Source organism: Lygodium microphyllum, chromosome 29, assembly GCF_053477565.2.
Source record: "Lygodium microphyllum isolate KBCC chromosome 29, Lygodium_microphyllum_v1.1.10, whole genome shotgun sequence".
Taxonomy (NCBI): domain Eukaryota; kingdom Viridiplantae; phylum Streptophyta; class Polypodiopsida; order Schizaeales; family Lygodiaceae; genus Lygodium; species Lygodium microphyllum.
In genome coordinates, this window is record NC_141163.1 from 53139550 (window position 1) to 53162836 (window position 23287).

At 40.5% G+C, this 23287-nt stretch overlaps 1 protein-coding gene across 11 annotated transcripts in view; it reads right to left on the bottom strand.

Annotated features, from left to right (window-relative positions):
* LOC148010631 (carboxyl-terminal-processing peptidase 2, chloroplastic-like) overlaps positions 1 to 23287 on the bottom strand; it is an 86701-nt gene that overhangs the window by 52537 nt on the left and 10877 nt on the right. For 7 of the 11 annotated variants that reach the window (XR_015689533.1, XR_015689532.1, XR_015689531.1 and 4 more), the window contains exon 3: positions 17946 to 18042. Coding sequence is in view for 3 of the 11 variants with exons in the window: in XM_087671887.1 (XP_087528013.1) it covers positions 17946 to 18042 (97 nt within the window). In the remaining 8 variants the exon portion in view is untranslated. Of the gene's footprint in view, positions 1 to 17464; positions 17787 to 17945; positions 18043 to 23287 lie in introns of all 11 variants that reach the window. The other 4 variants (XM_087671891.1, XM_087671892.1, XM_087671890.1 and 1 more) reach the window with 4 other exon arrangements.

The window sequence follows — 23287 nt, forward strand, 5'->3', positions numbered from 1 at the left end:
CAGCAAATAAACATAAATTGAAATGCACACTTTACCTTAATAATCTTGGACAATAGATACATTGTTGGCCCCAAAATTGACACCCATTCCAGTATTTCTTTAACTTCAATTGCTAATGGATGTATTACAAGCCAAGATTCCACAATCTCCTTGGCTAATCCAAAAGCCCCTTGCTGGTCCAATAATCAGCAAATAAATTGGGCAAATATCCCTTGAATTTCACCCAAGACTTGCTTTAAATTGGACCCCAACTGGACAAATGCCGCCCCAAATTTACAATGGATGGTTAGGCATCTAAAATCCTTGACAATTCACAAATTTTAGGTATTGATATCACTGTAAGAACTTCTTCTCATGGCATGGATTCGAGGTGGTTGTTGAACCCTAATTTCTACAAAAATTTAGGGTTTACAGCAAAAATCCCTTTGTTATCCACCAAATATGGCTGAGTTCTTCTAAGAATGGCTCAAAAATGCTCAAATCTCCTAAGAATGGGTTGAGGAAGGTGAGAGAAAGCCAAGATGAGAGAGAAATCTGATTTCCTTCGTGAGAAGACCCTAAAATCTGTCTATTATCTGCTCCAACCTGCATTTAATGCAGTCACCTACTACCAAGCACCTCCAAAATGTTGTCACTTGATCAACAATGTTATTGCCACCCTGGAAGGTGTCTCCTTGTTGTCTGTTGTCTAAGACACAACATTCTTTTTACCATCAATATATACAATCTAAAAATGAAACAAAGAGATAGTTTGTCCATCTCATATGCTTCTTTACAACTTTGTCTGCGTCAAAAAGTACCTCAAAGTTTGTCAGTCTATCTATACTATAAAATCAGCCCCTAACAAGTAATGTTTCCACGTAGATAGTGCTTGAATTATAGCCAAGAACTCTTTTTCATATACCTACAAATTCCTCTCTACACCTTGGAGAATATGGCTCTCATAAGCCACAACTCAGCCATCCCATATTAAAACAGCCCCAATGTTGTTTCCACATGCATTACACTTAACCATAAATGACTCCCTTAGATCAGGTAACATAAGCACAGGATCTGAAGTCATCTTCTCCTTTAACTTCTCGAATGCTGAAATTTCTACTATTGTCCATCTAAATGGCACACCTTCTTCTACGAAGCATGCAATGGAGATGCAATTTCAGCAAACCGACGTACATACTTCCTGTAGTAAGAGCGTAAATTCAAGAAGCTGCTGATCTCATGCACATTCTTCAAAGGTGGCCATGATTGTATTACCTCAACCTTTGCAAGGTCCATACGAATATAATCAACCAATACAATATGCCTCAAAAAGTGGATTTCGTGCAAAAAGAATTCTTTCTTCTTATCATTAATGACCAGCCTATGCTTATGAAATTCATTGAACACAATGTTCAAATGCTTTCTATGCTCTGCCTGATTCTTTGAATAGACAATCATGTCTTCAAAGAGAGTGTCCATAAATCCTTTATGTGACATGAAGATGCGATCCATCATCCAATTAAAAGTAGCACGAGCATTCGTAAGTCTAAAAGACATGACAAGAAACTCATACAATCCAAAACATGTCATGAAAGGCACATCCTCCAGTCTAATGTGTATCTGACGATACCCACTTTTCAAATCTATATGGTTGAATATGGCTACTCCCTACAATCTATCCATAATATCATCGATCCGAGGAATCGAAAACCGATTCTTTAAGTGATTTTGTTCAAAGCACAATCGTCAATGCACATACACCATGAATCATACTTTTTCTACACTAAAAGCACTGGAGAACAAAACGGTGAAGAGCTGGGCTGAATCAATCCTTTTTCTAACAACTCATTCACTTGGCTCATATTCTCCTCCTGTTGGGCTGCACTGACTCTGTAGGGTGGCTTATTAGGTGGGCTACTTCTAGGAATAAAGCCTATGACATGAACTTCAAACCTTTCAAGCGGTAGCTGCCCTAGAAGTGACAAAGAGAAACAATTAATATACATTTTCAAAAATGAACGTGATCCCTCTCTAACTTTGGCATGTTCCCAACACTTTCCTTATCAGCCTTATCCTTGGTGAAAACCAAATACACTGAAATGTAATTTTTCATTACTTTAGAAACGGTAGCACCTAATACAAGGACAAATTCCCCTTTCAGCTTTACATCAAGTGTAAGAGTCTTTTCCTTATGCTAAATAGTGATCTATTTTGCATGTGAACCAATCATTGTATGCATATGACACCATGGCATACCAAGCAGCACATCATAACCCTCAAGCGAAGCAATGAAAAACTCCTCACTGTCCACATATCCCTGGATGTGCGACCAAAGCTTTCCAATGAGCAGTGTGGCAGGCTCTACATGACCCTTACCTACCATTCCAACTTCCCCCATGGGTCCCATGTCATCCTCTCCAATGCCTAGATGGGCTACCATGTTTGGAGAGATGAAGTTGGCTCATGCACCACTACCAAAAAATATCAATGCATACTAGTCTCTAATTTTGCCTCGTGCTCTATATAACTCAGCACTATCATCATTGGACTGATCACTAACAACATCAAGCATCAAACTAACTAATGTTTTGGGCTTCTTTCCCTTAGGACCTCCCTGATTTTCTAATTTTCTAGCTTGCCGCCTATTGGTATAATCCTTTGCAATGTGATCCTCCTGTTCACAAATGAAGCATTTATTTGCAACCATTAATTGCCTACAATGTACCAATGATTTCAAACCCTTTCTTTGCTACTTTGCCCTCTTTACAGGCTGATTTTCAGATCTGCCCCTTCTCTTAGTCTTAGATAACTTTTTATTTGGCTTCTCCCCACTCTAGTGGACGCCCAAATCCTTCCCACACAACAAAGCAACACTTGCAACAGTTGTCTCTACTAGCTAAGACATGCTAGACACTGGATTTTATACAAAAATCCGTGATTTTTTTGGGTAGCCCACATATATGCTTTTCCACTTGTTCATGAAGGGGTATCAACCAATAAGAACTCACACTCAACAATGCATCCCAAAACTTCTTATTTTACTAATCTAAATCCTTACATTCCTTTGCATTAAGCTTATTCCAAGTTATCATGATGTCCACCTCAAAAGTACTTGTCAACCAATTCGATGCAAGCATTTGCTTGCATTGTATCCATGTTGACAGTGCTCTTCCTTACATCAAAAGCGTGGACCACCACTACAGTGCAATCCCCTTCAAGAAAATGATTGCCTACCAAATCTTAGAAGATTTGGTGAAGTTTGCCCCTAAATAGACTGCATCAAACTGTTGAATGAAAGTCAAAGCTTTCAGCCTATCTTGTACACTACTGAAGGACTCAAACTATGCTTCTTTTCCACCCTCATCATAGTCTTTTGCTGCCCCTTTGGAAGTCAAGTTGTTATACACTAGCTACTCCAAGAAGGTGCATTTGTTGTATTTACATCATAACCAAGCTCAAAAGAAGCATTTGCATGACAAGCACTCATTCCTTGAGCCCCATAAACATTCAAGGGTGCAAATGCATTACCAAGCATGCCACTTTGTACCCTAAGCATTAGACCAACGCTGCCATACATAGGGTTATGCACATTTCTAGCCATGCCCGAACACATTGGGCCTTGCACACCATGCATTGCCTCTGCTACATACAACAGGGAATTGTGCCATAAATTTCTATATGCGGTCCTTGTCCAACCATTGCATGAAAAATTATGCTACCACCAAAGTATCTTGCCTACCCCATCATTGCATGCATGCCCAGCTGTCCAAAATCCATTGGATTGGCACTTCCATGATGGTCTTGCATTTGCATTCCTTGCCTTATAGAAACCAACTGTTTTGCTTCATTAGCATCTTTGGAGCTTCAAATGAAGTCTTTGGCATTATCTTTGGTGCACCTTGTGTCCCAAAGGTGCGGAGGATGACTTTTTCTTCATACCCTTGCTGTCCTTCTTCAGAGCATTCAAAAATCGGGTGAGCTAAGGATCCTTTGCCAATTCAGCAAAGAGATTTACTGTTGTCCTCATCCGATTCTTGAACTACTCATCAAATTTTCCTCTTCACTTTGCTAGTCATCAACCTCATTATGCTTTGAAGGCCCTACATCTTGCCCAGCAGCAAGATTTTCAGCTTGATGGCCATCATGTGAGTTTTATCCAAGATGAAGCATTGCATTTCCTTCCTCTGTGAATGTCCATATTGATGGCATCTTCACTGCTTAATTCCATCTCACTGTATGAAGACATACTACTGTAATTTCTTAGCTGAGCTCAAAAATCAGCACTAGCACAAAGCTTTGGCTTGCAATCAGGTGCCTCGAGCCCACCAAATCAAAGGATTAAGTGGTATCCCTACAAAGGAACCATGAAACCAGCCTTTCTTATTGGATAAGATGGTAATACCTGATCAAGCACTTAATTACACCAATTAATAAAGAGCATAAACTAAAATGAACACTTTACCTTGACAATCTTGGACAGTAGGCACTCTATTGGCCCCAAAACTGGCACCCCTTTTGGTATTTCTTTAACTTTAATTGCTAATGGATTGAGCACAAGCTAAGATTCCAGAGTCTCCTTTGCTGATCCAAAAGCCCCTTGATGTTCAAACAATTAGGAAGCAATTTGGGCCCATTGCCCCTTGATTTTTACCCAAGACTTACACAAATGAAACCCCCAACCTACCAAATGCTACCCCAATTCACAATGAATGAGCTAGCATTTGGAATTCCTGACAATTCCTTGAATTTCAAGTGCTCATTTCATTGTACAATGCCCTTGACTGATGGCACTGGTCCCAAGGTGACTGTTAAACCCTCATTTCTACAAAAATTTAGGGTATACAACAAAATTATCCCTGCTGTCCACCAAATTTAACTGAGATCTGCTGAGAATGGCTGAGAAATGCTAAAAATGAAATGCTAAAAATGACTAAGCACAAGCTATGAAAGGTGTTGAAGAGAGAGATTTCCCTAATTTTCCACACATGAAAACCCCAAAACTAGTTATTGCCTGCCTGTAACAGCCCTAGATGCTATCACCTATTGCCAAAGAGAGTATTGAATGTTGTCATCACGAGCCATTGGCTGCTATCGGCTGCGTCTAGAAGGGCTGGAACTACTGTCATATGCCCCTAATTGGTCTCTTCCTACTGTTGGCTGCCCCAAAAGGTCCTCCAATTGGTCTCTTCCTACTGTTGGCTGCCCCAAAAGGTCCTCCAATGGAGGCAAATCAAACCAGCGACTACTCCTTCCTCTCTCTCACAGGTTGAATGCACTGAATGGCTCTCCACCAATCCCCAAAACGTTTTTCTCAATTGTATGGGTATTTTTGCCGAGTGGCAGCCTTCTAATCCCATTTTCCAGCAATATCATTAAATTAATTTTCAAAGTTAATTAATTCTGAAAATTCATTTCAACCCTCATCCTATCATATGCTCCACTAAAAGCCTCAAACTTCGCTCTTTCTCCATCCTTATCAAAGTCCTTGGCTGCCCCTTTGAAAGTCAAATTATCGTACACTGGCTACTACAAAAACGGTCCATTTGTTGTATTTACATCGTGACTAGCACCATAAAAAGCATTTGCATGACCGAGACTCATTCCTTGAACCCTAAAAGCACGAAGGGGTGTAAATGCATTAATATATACACCACTTTAAGTGCCCCAAGCATCATACAAATGCTGCCATACATTGGGTTACGCATATTAGTAGCCATACTCGGATACATTGGGTCTTGCACACCATGCATAGGTTGTTGCATACCATAAGGAGTTCTGCCATATATTCCCGTATGCAACCCCTAACCCACCATAGTTTGAAAAATAGTGCCTCCACCAAAGTATCCAGGCTACTGAAATGAGACCTTCTCGAATAGGGTGGTAAATAACATGATTTAAGACTACTTACAAATAAATACTTCATATAAACTGAAATGCACACTTTACCACTTAAATCTTGGACAATGGACAACATGTTGGCCCTAAAACTGCCGTCCCTTGCAGTATTTATTTAACTTCAATTCCCTCTTAATCATTAAGATGCTTTATACTTTCACATTGCTGCAATTCCAACTTAGCTAATATACAACATACTCGAATACATTGAGCCTTGCCCACCATGCATTGGTTGCTACATACAATAAAGAGTTGTGCCATACATCCCCATATGCGATCCCTAACCCACCACAGCATGGAATCTAGTGCCACCACCAAAGTACCCTAGCTACCCCATCATTACATGCATGCCTTGTTGTTCAAAAAGCATTGGATTGGCACTTCCAAGTTAGCCTTGCATATGCATCAATTGCCCCACCAACATCATTTCCTTATGCTCACTATCCACATTTGGAACATCATATTGCTATATTGGCTCTTTCTTTGGTGCATCTTGCTGTCCCGAAGCTCTTCAAAACAATTTCCTCTTCTTCACTTTCTTTGTTTCCCTCCCTTAAAGAGTTCAAAAAGCACATAAACTGAGGATCATTTACCAATTGTACAAACATTTCAGCTACTATCCTCAGCTGATCTTTAAACTAGTCATCAAATTCCTCTTCCTCTTGCAAGCCATCACCTTCTAAAGGCCTCGAAACACCCACATTTTGGTCTAAACCAATATTATCAGCTTGTTGTCCATGCTACATGCCTTGTCTAAGATCAAGCATTGCATTTTCCCCAACACTTTGTGAATTTTCAAACTAAGACACATCATCCTTGCTTGATCCTATCTCATTATCTGAAGACATTCTTACTATAATGCTCAATTCAATACAATTTCAGCACAAGAGCAAAGCTTATGACCTCCAATTAGGTGCCATAGGTCCACCAAGTCAAGGAATCATAAAACCAACCTTCCTCCTCAAATAGGGTGGTACTAACCTAGTTTAATACTAATTACAAGAAGTAATTAATTCACATAAATTGAAATGCACATTTTACCACTTTAATCATGGACAATGGACAGCATGTTTGCCCCAAGACTAGCACCCCTTCTGGTATTTCTTTAGCTTTTATTCCAAATGGATGGAGTACAGCTGAGATTCTCTAATCCTTTCCACTAATCCAAGTGCCTCTTGCTATCAAAACTAACATCAAACCTTCAAACTAATTTTCCGACTAGCTTACTTGGAGAATTAGCCTTCACCTTGCTCCCATAGTTGTCGAGTATGAAAGGTATGATATCATACGATATGATAAAATATGGTACTAAATGATACATTAAGTTTTTATAAGATATAGTACGATATTAGTACAAAAAAAAAACATCTTCGGTATTTTGGACTAAAGATGATAGAATAAGTACTTAAAGTCTAAAGAGCAATGCTAATAAAGTATAAAAAATGATTACTTGAGAGTAATATGTTAAAATCTCTATGGTATATGCCATGGAAACATGAAACGGGGAACGGGGAACGAGGACAGGGACGGTGACAGAGACGACATACCTAGGGAACGGGGACATGGAAACGAGAATGGCATTTAAAAAATTAAAATTCATGAAAAAATAATAATATTTCACTCATAATCCATGTGGACTCTGGAGTGTTAAAACCAAGGTATATAATCCACAAGGACAAATCATTTTAAGTTTCAACTTTAAGATATCATGCATCATTCTAAAACTGCTCATTAGTAATTAAATTGTAACTTACAAGGCTCAAGAGGTAAGCTATTCAATTATAAATAATAAAATGCATAATACATATACCATAAATGATAAAACAATGAACAATGAACTAAACTTTAAAGTCTAAGCTAAAAGAACATGCCTATGGTCCCATTGCCAAAAAACTTAAAAGATTACAAATATGAAGTCTAATCTTTGAAAGAACATGCTCATTGCCCCAAAAAAGACTACTACAAATATAAAGTCTAATCTCTAGACTAAAGCAAAATGCGGCATGCCAAAATAGCCCAAAGGGCAACTGCAAGACTGCAAGACTCAAGTACAAATATAATATCGACATGACACAATAGCCCAAGTGTCACACTATCATCAATAATCATAGTATCGTATACAATGTACATGTGTCATGTATCATGAGACTCATGATAAGTAAACTAAATCAAAGATCATCATCATGATCTGAGATTGCTCTAGCTACTCCTGAAGTATCTGTATCTCCCTTAGCATCAGCATGTGTCTCCTCTTCTTGCTACATCTCCCACTCTGTGAATGGATCGGGCTTTGTTGTCATACTGTCACATAACATCCTCAAATTAACACTAATGAATACTAGATCCTTTGCCCTCTCCACACCAAGACGGTTCCTCTTCTTTAAAGCAATCTGAGCGTATGTACTCCACAATTTCTCCAAACAAGAGGAGCTAACTGACTGACTCAAAATATGGATGGCTAGTTGCTACAACTCAGGACCATCTGAACCATAGTCCTCCCACCACAAAGCTGCCCCAATCTTACAGCAATCCTCCTATGCATCCCCACAACCAAAAGAACCTCGAAAGGTCCTATAACATGAAAGTTGATCTCTGATCTTTGGTCTAGTGCCATGATCAAGCACTAGACGAGATGCATCCATAACCTCAATGTCATTCTCATGACCCTTGCCCTGGAACTCAAGATCCACAACAAATGCAACTGCATGCATGGGTGAGCTATAGGAGTTCCACCTCGTCACAATTAAATGGTGTATCTTCTCATACGCCTCATCATTTGGTGCCAACTCCTGCAACTTCTCATTCAGCCTATCCATAGCCTCATATACCTTGCCAATGCAAGGTTGCATAGCATCCATAACCCTCAATAAATGCACAATAGATGATACCACAGCATCTATCTGCTTTACATCATCCCAAAAAGTGGAGTTATTTGCTTTCTCCAAGTATAAGATATCTATAGGAGTATCTACCAATGTTGATGAGGTAAACTCATCATTAAGAAATAACTACCTCAAGGCACCACTGCATTCTCTTAATCTACCTAGCATCAAGAAGCTAAAGGCAAATCTGGTATCAGAGTATTTTAAAAGTGACTTCTTCGACCGCAAAGAGAAGTGATGGTGAAAAAACTGGTGATTCAAAACAAAGCTAACCATTTGAGCTCCTTGCTTTATGACACCTGCAATCCATGACAAGCTACCAATATCCTTTAGTAGGTTGTTCAAGCAATGAGCCATACAATATGAAACTGTGATATGCAGATAATATCCCTCGATAATAGCACCTGCTGCCCTATTTGCGAGCTCTCCATCTGAAACAAATCCCACAACATGCTCTGGGCCAATAAGCTCAATACCTCTAACCCACTCTACTGCAAGTACATCTGCTGACTTTCCTATCCCTGATGCATCATGTGAAGATATGAAATACATTTCCCCACGAGAATAAGCAACCATACCATGAATGGATCACTTGCGTGTATCACTCCAACCATTAGCAATCAAGAAAACTCCATTTTTAGCCCACAGGCTCTTTCTAGTCACTATTGCTTGCTCAACAAGGCGCTTTTCCTTGTCGAGCAAAGTGGTGCGTAAGGTCTCTGATGATGGAGATACATACGAAGGGCCATACTCACCAATCTTCTTACACATTAATTTAAAATACTCTGACCTGACTGCACAAATTTGAATGTGGTCATGATAAAAAAAGCGTACCACTAATGTATCCACCTCTTCCTTCTTCTTGGGATCCCAACTAGTATCAAGTGTGCTTTGTCTACGTGCAACATGTGGCGTTGTTGATGCCATGGCCGATGCAATGCCTACAGTAGGTGTGGAGGTAGCACTTCTTGATATTGACCCTGCTCTAGATACATCTGATGGGGATGGTACCACAAAAGTTGCAAGGTCAACTGCAACATGTCGTAGTCTAGATGCAAGATATGCTTGTTGACCTACTACACGGTCACGAAGCTCCCTTTGCTTCTGCAAGGTCATATCGGACAAAACTGTACCGCTAAATTTGGCTCATGTAGAAGATAAGCTTGAACCTAATTATGCATAAAACGGAACAAGTGGCAATTGGTATTCCATATTCTAATATTTAAGTAGCTTTGAAAAATTAAAATAAATAAAAATTCGAAATACAAATGCTCGGCTCAATGGATTACTTAGTTTGCTCCACTAGTTCACTTGTATGTGCAAAGCTTGCAAGTCCATGGTCGAGATCCTCCACTACTCAATGGGCGGTCAGTATTTACTTCTTCCCACCATGACCAATCATTAAACCTTCTTCCTCGACCACCAGCCCGACGAGCGGGGCGAGAAGATGAAACCATTTTAGGCTGAAAATTGAAATAAAAATGGCTCGAGAGAAGTAAGAACTCGAGTCTCGAGAGAAGGGAGAAGGCTCAAGAGCCAAGAGTCGAGAGAGAGGGGAAAAGAACTGAAGGGAGAAGAAGAAGAGAAGAGGAGAAGAATGGAAAACTTGGAACTTAGAGAAGAAGGAAAACTCAAGAGAAGAGGAAAAGAAGGAAGAGAAGGGAGAAGCGGGCGAAACGCGCAGTCACAGACAATCGGATGAGAAGCAACGGCCGGTCGAAGGTAAGTGGGTGCCACATGGCATTCCCTGTCTGAAACAAGACAAGGAATACTCCACCAATTCGCAACACGTCCCATGATGTGTCGGGGACGGCGATTCCACGTGCTAGGGGGAACATTCCGGCCGTTTCCTGTTTCTCTGGTATATGCTTCATGCACAATATACGCTACAACATACAAGTTATAAGTACATAGATGGGATTGGATACATCAAACATAAATGATGATGCAAATAAAAGAAGTGTAGGCTTGGGAAAGAGAGGGATGTGAGAAGCTTAATCACGAGAGAGAGGCTTTTTTTTTGGGAGAGAGAGAGAGAGAGAGAGAGAGAGGGTGTGCGGATGTGCGTATGTTTATTTGTATGTGTCAAAGGTTGATGCTTTGAAAAAAGAAGCTTGTGGGGGTGTGGCCAAAAGTACCCTAGTTTTTCGTACAAAATCGCACTAGTATGCACCGTACCATACCGTACGGAGACAACTATGTCTCCTCCTTGTGATACAAATTTAGCACCTATTCGCTACCTAGCCTCTTGAATCTCCCTAAAATTCCTCAATTTGAACTACTCAAATTCAAATCATAGGCCCTCAATTCTGAGCACACATCCTGAGTTGGCTATCAAATCCTAATTTTTAATATAAACATAGGGTTTACAATAGAGATTTTCCAATATCTCCACCTCTAATTACTCAAATGGCTGGATTTTGCTGAGATAACTTGAGAGATGGTTGTATGATGAGGGAGAATGTTGTATATCCAAAAACTACTATCAAAACCACTTTTAGGTCCAAACGAAGGTTAAAATGATCTCAAATGCCAAAAATCACAACCGTTAAGCCCTAAAGGCCTTAATTTGCAATATATACACTCTTCTTCTTACTCACCAAGTTTCATTGCAATCGAAGACCATTGCTTGCTTGCTTGCTATTATGCTCCAATGCCTTTACCTCAACCTTCAATTGAGCTCCGCACAATTGTGGAACGGCTCTAATACCATGAAAACACACAAAAGGGGAGAGAGAAACCATCCAATATCACATATGCACAAAAGCAACAGAGACTTGAGAACACAAAGAGATGGGGATGAAATCTTCTTCTTCTTCTTTCTTCTTCTTCTTCCAACGTATGTATATATGGTCACTAATTGTGAACCCCCTAAGGAAAGAAGAAGTGGCACAATGAATGTGCCATAACCAAGGATGGACTACATGGGTGTAGTCTAGTTGTAGAATCATTGGCATGTCCTCATATCGGTCACATAACACACCAATGAATAATATCTTGCCACATCACCAAGGCACATAGTGGATGTCACCTCATGTAGAGCTCAATATCTCAACACAAAAAGCCATCGCTAACCCCGAATTGCAATTGCCTCCTAATCGTCGCTCTTTGGCAACAATTGCCCAATGCTAATCACCTCTGGTTAGCTCGAAATGTTCTATACTTGATGGTTCCTGCTAGGGCAGCACTTTCTCAGCCTCTTTCCCTCAGCCTCCACAATGCATTGAATGACTGGGATGACCCTCACAATCAGTCCCCCAACCAGCCCTCTTCTAGTTTGCATGGGAACCTTTGACGAGCAGTAGCAGCTTTTTTTGCCACTTGCTAGTTCCTGCTAGGGCAGCACTTTCTCAGCCTCTTTCCTCTCTCCCTCAGCCTCCACAATGCATTGAATGGCTGGGACGACCCTCAGTCAACCCCCAACCCGCCCTCCTTTAGCTTGCATGGGAACTTTTGACAAGTGGCAGCAGCTTTTTTTGCCACTTGGCAGCTTTCCAATGGTAAATTCCAACTTTAATTAATTGATTTTCAATTTTTAATTTTTGACAATTAATTTATTATTCTTTTGACATTTAATGACAAAATATTAGGCCCAATTAATGGCCTGTAACCCAAATTGGCATCAACAACCCACAAATACCTATCTAGCATAACTTTATACAACTTTTGCCAATGTGACCCACTAATTACCGAGGTTTCTAGGGTCTCACTGTCACTTCATTGACTTACATTTCACATTTGCAGCTCACATGTGCACAACTTAATAATGTCAAAGCTAAGCATTAAAGTTACAAATCCTTGTAACACACCTCTCCCTTGAAAGCCTTCCAATCATCCCCAATTGCACTGTCACATGACAAAATAAAACTAATACTAAATTGGAAAAAGCATAGGCATCATAGTCAAAGAACATCAGCTGCTATTGTTCTACTATGCTTTTGCCCAACTCATGCTGAAATTTCCAGCCCTCATAGCTAAATCATAAATGACCAAAAAGAAACTCTAACTACTTAATATCAAAACCATTGTGGATGCATCCATTAACTTTATCTCAAACGTGTTCTAACCAAACAACCATAGCAAAGCATTAGCAATGGTTGTACTATCAATGGCACACGTTGTTGTCCATAAAAGAATTGTCTAAATACCATTAAAAACTAACAATCACACACTTAAAAACAGCAATGATACTCAATCTCTAACGATCATAATCTAATGGCCATACTCTAATGATCATAGACAGATGCAAATGCATAGTTTTAGAGCTGCAGGGAAACCATACCGTCTGCATACCAAGTACAATGACTAATACACTAAACGGTGCTTCTTGGAAAATATACTATCAGCAAACACTACCCTAGATGCATATTGAACACACCCGAAATCCACTATTTACTAGAGCTATCCATCACTAGAGGAGTGGAAGTGCTACCTCCCCCTTGAGCATCAGGCAATGCTCTGGACCTTCTAAGCTCTATTGAGCCTTGCTCGGCTTGATCCAAAGCCGGCTCCAGCTAAAGGCTTCTAGGTAAAGTTGCAACAACTTAGAGTGGTTTGTTAAGTCACCCTCTTCCATCCATTCAGCATCCAATGGTGAATAATTCTGAAATTTCACCAAGAAACTTTAATCTTCCCTATCTTCAACTTGGTGCATATTGGGACAATCCCTTGGCATATGCTTCTTATGTTCACATACAAAGCATTTATTTGCAGCCATTAACTCCTTGCATTGTGCCAATGTTTTCCAAGTTTTTCCGTGCTTTTTTTGCCTCTTCTCAGTCCTATTTTCAAATCAGCCCCTCCTTTCAGCCTTTGAAATCTTACTGGATGGCTCCTCAACATGAACAATTCTTTCCACACAGCAAAGCATTGGCTGTACTAGCCGTCTCTATGAGTTGTGACATGCTGAGGACAAGCACTCGGAGTTCTCTTTCCACACCTTAGCAACTTTCTAGGCGCGAAAGGGGACACGATATACAAGGAGTTTTTCCAGGTGCACCAACCTAGCACCTTAAGAGAGTAGATACGCAGCCTTCGAGATCATATGGGAGGACCCATTCTAGCCCAGACGTGGTGATGGAGATTGCCACCGACTACTACAGACAGCTTGAAAGGTACCCATTCTAGCCCAGACGTGGTGATGGAGATTGCCACCGACTACTACAGACAGCTTGAAAGGTACCATCCAGTCATGCTTGGATGAAGAGAAGAGGAATCATAAGGAGGGCACTTCAACATCTACTTCCCATGATCAAGTACTAGTTCATACAGTTTTCACAAAGCATTCTTTCTATCATAAAAAAGGGCATATTGTAAGTAATTGCTAGAAGAAGTACCCAAAAAAAATGGAATGTAATAAATGCAAAAATACTGGGCATATTACCAATACGTGTCCCAGTGTTCCAAAACCACCTAAGAAATTGGAGGCTAACTTTGCCTCCCAATCAACTAAAGATTAACTCTTTTGAGTCTTGTAACCTCTCTACCTATAAACATCTTTATAGCCTGATTTAGAAAGGCATCTTATTGTGGTTTAAGGGAGGGTATCCTGTCATACTTTGTAATCCAATGCCACCTAGCATTGAGGGGGGGTATTGAGAGTGTAAGTATGTGAATCCTCCTCATGCTAGAGGGGATAAGGGTAGCTGAGTATGAATGGTCCTGAGGGAAAGGGAAAACCCTAACCCTAGCCATCTAGGGCTATATAAACAACCCACGGGTCTACATCAACTCATGAGTGAAAGTGACCCAAGTTGTACTTTCATAAGCAACTTAATAAGCAAGACTTGTTCTTGTAATTTTGGGCTCTTCTCTCCCTCTTGAGCATATCTCAATGCTACTTCACTCTGATGTTACACAATGAAGTCTCCCTGTTGGAACCTGTAATAGAGAATCCACATGAAGTAGATGAACAATAAGAGATACTTCAACCAAAGCAAATAGTCTTTCATATGAACAAGAAATGAGAAAGGAACATTTTCAAAATGTTTGTTTTGAAATTTAAAAATCACTCTCGTTTAGATTCTAAATGAATGCTAGAATAGCATTTTAAAGACTATCCAAAAACACTTGCAGTTTATGAAGCTGTAGGACTAAAAATACTAAGCAACATCTTGAGGACAAGATGGATTTCAAAAGAAAGGGATGTAGCTAACCTTTTACATCAATTATTAGCAAGACATATTGACTCAATGATTCAAATTAATTTGATGCCTCATTTACCGTTAAATGTTCATCTTTCTATTCAAGAGTGGCCAATGGCCACAACACCTTGAAATTATACTTGGGTCGTAATTGACGAGATGCCCAAGAGAAATTACAAGTTTAGTGGGGCAATCAAATTGACCAGAAAGCCCAAATGACTTAAGACTTTCTCACTCGAGTAGTCACATTGACTAGAAGCCCCCATATAATGAGTGATTTCAAAAAGCAATACTAGATGCTCATGATCGAAGATACGAACCATGAACCGGTGGACCTATATGATTAAGCTCTCCAAAATCTAAATTTGGCGGCTCATATGTGGCATCTAGATAGAACATGTGTCATTTTGAAAACACAGGTGTAGGTATACAAAAGTTAGGGTTTCAAAACCCTAATTTTCAAAATTGCAACAAATCAACCCCTTTTATATGGTTTAGATACTTGGTGCCCATGGTTTGATATAATAAATTCTTAAGGAGCGACTTCCCCTCTCAATGTGGTATCAACTCCATTCACTCACACACACACACACACACACACACTCTCTCTCTCTCTCTCTCTCTCTCTCCTAAATTTCATGGTGATAGTTGATCTAGTTGGTTAAATTCAAAGTATTGTCATTCTCACTTCTTCCTTGTGCTTACATCACACAAACAGAAACTCATATCTAACAAACATCATCACCTAGAACTTAGGGCTTCTATAATGACTTTGCTACCTCTATTAACCACATATTTAGGCCAAAAGTAACTTAGTGCTTAGGCTTTTTAAACTCCTCTATAACTCAAAAGTAACTTAGGGCTTCTATGATGACTTTGCTACCTCTTTTAACCGCCTATTTGGACCAAAAGTAACTTAGTGCTTAGGCTTTTTGAGCTCCTCTATAACAACTTTGCACCTCTATAACAACTTAACACCTCTATAACAACTGCCCATTTTCCCTCATCTATGATCCATAGTTTGATTCCCTTGGAGCATTTTGATTGCTTTAATACTTCAACTTTATCTTTCATATTTCCAAACTTCAATTTTGATTCATTCCTTCCTTGATTGATGACTTGCCATGGTACGATCCACTTAAACCCTTTTTCTTGAAGTATTTGTCTTAGTTTCCTCTTTAGCATGTATGATTTTGAGCATTCTTAGTGCTTGTCATCAAGTAGTCCTACTTGTGTTTCTTCGTGTCATCCCTCAAGGAAGCCTCCTATACGTACATGGAATGCAATCTTCTTTTGCAATAGAGCTTCATTAACTTCTAAAAAGATGGTGTTGTCATACCTTATTAATATGTCAGCTTCCTTGTTATGATTTCCGTCTCTACTTATTGATCTACCTCCTTTCTTGTTCCAATTTCCTTTTGTACTTCTTGTTGTACTTTGACTGTGATTTCCTTGACCTCATCTTCAATCTTTTTACTGGTTATAGCCACTTTTATAGCTAGTTTTTCCCTCTAATTCCATCAAGCACATAAGCACTTTGGCAAGTGAGTCTTTCAAAACTACACTCTTTTCTTCCAAGTTGTGAATTTCTTGATATAAATACTCCTTCGATAGGCTTGGCTCTCTATTTGCCTTACGCAGTGATGCGAAGACCAGTGAGAAAATCTTTGGATTCATCTCACTATTAGGGCAAGAGCTTAGACCCAACCCTCACTCCTATGTGCTGCCCTTACATCCTAGGGGGAGGTGATGGGGAAGATTAAAGACTGGTCAGCCCATAGGAGTGAGTAGGTATTTATATAAAAGGGGGGAGAATAGAAATAGAAAAGAAAAGAAAGGAAGGGTAGGTATCTGAGTCTGACAAATAGGCAGGCTGTGAAAATACACTGCGGAACTAGCATTCTATCTTGGCAAGGGTGGTGATAACCTGATTTAACTCATATTACAGCAAGCATTAGATACACAAATCTGACAATACACACTGTACCACTTAATCTTAGACAGCCAACACCTGATTGATCACGACAACTGGTGTCCCTTGCAGTGTTTCTTTCTTTTGTATTGCTTTGCTCTTTGGTAGTGCAAGACAATTACAATCTTTAACAAAGCCACATCATGTACATGGCTTGAGGATAACTGCTTTGCAGAGAAACTGAACCTCATTGAGATTAATCATGGTTAAATGCACTGTCCGGCCTATCAAAGCTAAACGCACCGCTCAGCTCCATGCTATCCTAAATGTCAAGAGGACAGGGAATGGGCATGGAAATAAGAACTGAAACTGAACAGGAATTTTTGAAAGACCAGCATTAAACAAGGATTGCCATATTTCAAGGCAAAACACATGTTGGGGAGGAGGGTGTGGGACCATTGGTCACCAAAAAGTTGCAAGGAGGGTGAAAGTGATATTTCAAAAGTCCTATCTGTTCTCACTCCAGACATCATTTCCAAATGCTGTGGACCTGAGATGCCCCTTAGAACCTTTGAATGCTGGAAGCAACCTTTGCCACAATAAAGTGCAAATGCAACACAAGCCTAGGACATTTAATGCTGTCAGGAACTCACTATGAAAAATATCAAGTGCAACCTGTATTGAGGTTGCTGCAATGATGGGTATCAGCTGGAGGGAATTCTGGTTGTCAATACTGTACACATTGCCTTTGGGTTCTAGCAAGTAGAAATTTCCCCAGGGTTACCTCATTCAGCGACAAGCAAGCAAACAAGACTCGTTAAAAAAGGAAGAATAGAATAAAGATAAGAATGAAACTGTATGCTACACAAGATGAGGAGTTTGTCACTTCCCTCCATGTTCAGTGTCCTTTTCTATTGCTTGTACATTGTGGATGTAGACATCTCATTTGCTCAATACACTAGACGAATAAGTGAACTGTCAATCCACAACAATAAACATTCATGCAGTTTTCTCAAGTTTGTTTCATTACAACTATCGCAATTGAAAATATGAATGATTTTTCAATATAGCAAAGGAATACCTTTCACTAAATCATACAATTAATTTCTAGTAGTATCATAAAAGTTCAAGTACCTGGCATTGTGTCTCATCAAGACGATTGTTCCAAGTTTGCAAGGAAGTAACATTTGCAGCACACGCAGGATCAGCAATGCATCGTGCCAATTCTACCCTTTTAGCAACAACAGGAGGCTGAGACCTCTCTCTCTCTCTCTCTCTCTCTCTCTCTCTCTCTCTCTCTCTCCACAAACACTTCATAGCTGATCTATTTTGGATAGTCTCCATCACAGACATCACGTTCATCATCTCAACTTGTTGTATCAGTTCCACATTTGGGCTTTGTAATATCTAGCAAATCTATCAAATCCATAGTTTCATATTTTCCAATTATATGTTGTTCCTAGCTAGATGGTGAAACTAGCCTTCCTTCCATGGATGGATGCTAATTCCCTAATTACAACTTAATTACAGCAGTAACATTTATTACAAAACTGAGAAATGCAAATTAACTTGCAATCTTGGACAATGGACACTTTATTTAACTTAATTGAAGAAGAAGTTGATGTACAATGGAATTCTCCCAATCCTTTTCAGTATTCCAACTCCCCTTGCCGTCCAAAATGACCAACAAGTCTTCAATCTCATTTGCCGCTTGATTTGGGCAACAATCAATTGGCCTTCATCTGCTTTGATGGAGATGGAAAATACCCCAAATTCATTGATTTGCTAGTCCCTCCACTTGAATTTGACTAAAAACAGCTTCAACACTATTGAATCCAAGTCTTCGAGCTTCCAATTTCTGGCACGCTTCCTGAGGCTACTGCTAAACCCTGATTTCTGCTGTAGATTAGGGTTTACTGCAAAGAAATCTGAAATTTCTCAACCTCTGATGATATCAATACTCTAATCTTCGAAGCAAGGCTGTAGAAAAGCTGGGAGATAAGAGAGATTTCTGAGAAGAGAGAAAATTCAGACTTTCATCGTGAAGAACTGAAGAAAATCAATTATTTACTCCTACTGCCCTATCTCAACAGCCCTTTAGATACTGTCACCTACTGTTGATTGGTCTTCTCCTACCCCTAGCTGCCTTAGAAGGTCCTCCAATGGCTGCAAATCAGACCAGTAGTATCTCCTCCCTCTCTCTTGCAAGCTGAATACACTAAAATGCCTCTCTCCAACCTCTAAAGACATTTTTCAGCCTTGCATGGGCATTTTTGACAAGTGGCACCCTTTCCAAATGGTTTTTCCAGCATTATCCATAACTAAATATTAATTTTCAATCTTTAAATACTAAAAATTAATCTAATAATTATTTCAGTGCCTTGAAAATAATATGACTGGTCCATAATTAAATTGGCTAAGCAACTTCCATTCCGGCGTGTCTTTACGCCATCTTTGATGCTTGAGGTATCACCACAGAATACAAACATTGAGCAGCCCAACTTCTATGCTCTAGCTAATCTATGTTGGATAGACCCATGAGGGACATCATGATATGAATATCATACTCTTCTTCCCTCATGGGCTATCATACAAGTTCGTCCACTTTGCCATACCAACAAATGTATTAGATCCCTAGTTTTCATTTTTCCAACTAGTTGTTGCTTTTCAACTACACGTGGATCTATTTTGTCTCATAGGCTGAATTAGCCTCTTATATATGCTTATCTCCCTCCCTTCCCCCCCCCTCTCTCTCTCTCTCTCTCTCTCAACAAAGTAGAAATGATAAATGCAACAATAGAGGAGGAAGCAAAGAGGAAACTCCGTGCATTGCATGTATGTGTGCTAGGGTGAACTAAAAGAGGAAACCCCCAAGAGGACGCTAAAACACTTTGTGCTAAGATAGGTGCAGACGAGACATGTATTATGGATGCTTGGAGGATAGGTGATCCAAATGGCCAAGGAGGTCATATCCTCGTGCTGAAATTTGGGGACATGGATAGCAAAAGGGCCTTCTTATCAAGAAGAAAGGCTTTGAAGGGTGAAAAGATTTATCTCAATGAGGATCTCACACCCACACAACAATAGCATAGAAGGGTTGGCATGCCAAAAGTGTTGGAGGCACGTAAAGAAGGCAAGTATGCTGTGTATAGAGATGGCAGAGTAATCATAGCAGAACAGAGGTCACAATGACGGTACAAGGCTTATGAGTCACTGAAGATGTCCCTTTGGAATTGTAATGGTTCAATGAGACTCAATGCAGGTTATTTTGAGGACACCTTTCGTGGGATAGATATGGCTATGTATACAAAGACACATCAGTGTACAAATTCTAGATTACCGGATGTTGTGGGATACAAATGGAAGAGCATATACGGACCTCAATCCCGTAGACCAGGAGGAACCAAGGGGTCAAGAGGGGTGGCTATTCTTTATCGTGAGAGCCTTCAAGACATGATTCACGTGGTGTCACGAGATGTGCATGCTAATACATGTGGTTAAGGCTAAGGATAGGGCACCCAAGGGATCTATATGTTGTGGTATGCTACTTCCCACCTACTTTTTCAACATTTGCTTTTGGGGAGGGATCACCATTTGAAGTACTATATAAAGATATTACGAGATATGCAAGTATCGGGACATACTACTAGTGGGAGACTTTAATGCTCGAACAGGAAATGAGCAATCTGCCTTTTATGATGCTGAACATGAAATTTTTAAGAAATTGGCTTTGGATGAACTAGGGCTTGCCAAGACATCTCAAGATAAGGCGTTGACAGCATATAGATCCCATCTACTAACTTTGGGAAGTGCTCATGGATTGGCTATATTCAATGGCCTATTAAGATGGCCAAGAGTGGATACTTTCACTTGATGAAATAGCAAAAAAGGGGCCAGTGTGGTGGACTATGTAATGGGCTCGCTAGCATTAATTCCAAAAACCGAGGATTTCAAGATATCTGATAAGCCGATCAGTATAGCGACTAACCATGCCATCTTAAAATTTAACTTAGCATGTAGTCAGAGACAAGAAACATGCACACAGCCACACACATTCCCGCATTATGAATTTCTAGAGCAAACATTGCACATCTACAGTGATGCGGTACGAGATGGCTTAAGTCAGCTAGACCAACATGAACCATTGGAAGATGCCACTAGATCTCTAGCGAAGGTTTTACACGCTGCAGCCTTAGAGGCATTCCCATATAAGATGGGCCCTACTGCAATACGCAACGGTACTGCCCCTCAAAATGCTTGGTATGATGATGAGTGCAGACAGACTAGGACCCGCCTACAAAGGGATATTACACTAGGGACATGCACACATAAGCAGGTACTGCCCCTCAAAATGCTTGGTATGATGATGAGTGCAGACAGACTAGGACCCACCTACAAAGGGATATTACACTAGGGACATGCACACATAAGCAAGCACGGAATGTCTTGCATCCTCTTGTGCGAAAAAAGATATCATTTAGCCAAACTAGAGTCAGAGATGTATCAGCTCTTTTTAAGCAAGGACAGCAAGAGGGCATGGAGGAAATTTCATGAGAGACAACCCCCAGTCCAGTTGACATCACCTATGGTTTGGCATGAGCATGCTAAGGCACTATATGATGTTCCATCACAAGAGCAAATACCCTGTCCATCAAACTCTAGGCCAACGCAGTGCGGCTTCTTTACCAAAAAGATGGTGAGATATGCCATTTGGAGGTTGAAGAATGGGAGAGCACATGATCAAGATGGCCTTGTGGCAGAGCATTTTGCACATACATGTTATGCACTCGCCCCTATCTTGGCGAATCTCTTCAATAGAGCCATATGTGAGGGGTTTCCAGTAAGTTGGTGTGACCACACAATAGTGCCGACTTTTAAGAGTGGAGATCCATTGGTCGCTAACAACTACCGCACTATTATGATTGGCCATATGCTAGCAAAGATATACGCCTCTATTGTGGAGCATGAGTTGAGTTGGTGGGCTGAAACAAAGAGAATACGGTCTACAGGACAAGCCGGTTTCCGCCAAGGATACAATACGCTAGACCATATATTCACGCTAACGGCCTTGATTGAGAAGGGACGATCAGGGAGGCAAAGAATCTACTCTTGTTTTGTGGACCTCCGCAAAGCCTTTGATGCTGTGCCACGTGCAAGGCTCATGCAAAGGTTGCTAGCCATTGGGGTCCTAGAGGATATGCAGTGGTGTATTTATGCATTGTATGAAACTATGACAGAGAGAGTAAAAGTGCCTAGAGGCACAACAAACTCAATCTCTAGTATGGTGGGCGTAAAGCAAGGTTGTCCCCTCTCTCCTTTGTTATTTGGACTGTACATTGATGAGATCTCCGATTATATGCAGAGATGGGGTGGTACGAGAGCCAGCTTGGCTAGGGTACTGATACCAATTTTGTTATAGGCTGATGATATGGTGCTTATCTCCAATTCATGAGAGGGAGTACAACAGCATTTGGATGCATTGCATGTGTTCTGTGAAGAGAAAGGTCTCAAGGTTAATCTTGGAAAGACTAAAATCATGGTCTTTAACACCTCACCAGCTTGGGTGACACACTTTGAGTATTACTTTATGTATGACGGCCAGTCTGTGGAAATGGTTAGACAATATGTATACCTCGTGGTCACTTTCAAGGGGGCACAGTTTTCATGAAAGGAGACTTCAAAGGCTAGGCTTGCACGGGCATATGCAACTTTGGGTACTCTAGAGCAGCAGTGTGCGCGCACAGTTTCAAGAGCCTCGTACCAAATTGTGGCTTTTTGACACTTTAGTTAAGCCCACACTGCTCTATGGGGCAGCCATTTGGGGCCCAAGCCTTTATCATACTAGACGGATGCCACTTATGGATTGTGCTGGACTGGAAGCACAACATTATGATGGCTGGGAACACATGGAAAGACCACTAGTCATGATGATAGCACGTATGATAAGGGCAAAAGCCTCAGTACCATAGGAGATCATCCAGGCAGAATTAGGCGCTGCACCCATGGTAGTTGAGGCATTATTCCAAGCAATTACTTTCCTTCAAAGGATATGGCAGCTCCCTAAAGACTGATATCCTAGACTAGCACTAGAGTCTTCAAGACAACTTGCAACACACGGAGATAAATAGTGTTGGTATGCACACATGAGCACGTGGCTGAATTTGCATGGCATGAGTACAGATAGACTACCACCGTTTGATTACAGCCTCGATTGCCCTACTTTGAGCCTTAGTCGTGCAGAGCTGAATAGTGTGATCACGGCAAACATCACTAAAGTGGAGATAGAAAGGACTTGGTCCAAGCCCCCTTTCCCATTAGGCACGAAAACGGCACAATACCAAAGTCACTTCTTGCAGCTTTCTCATGATGGTTTCATAGTGAGGCCTAGATACATGGATGCTCAACTGTCCCACGGACTCCGCGTTGCTATTGGTCAGATCCGCACCTCATCGCATCAGCTGATGATTGAGACAGGT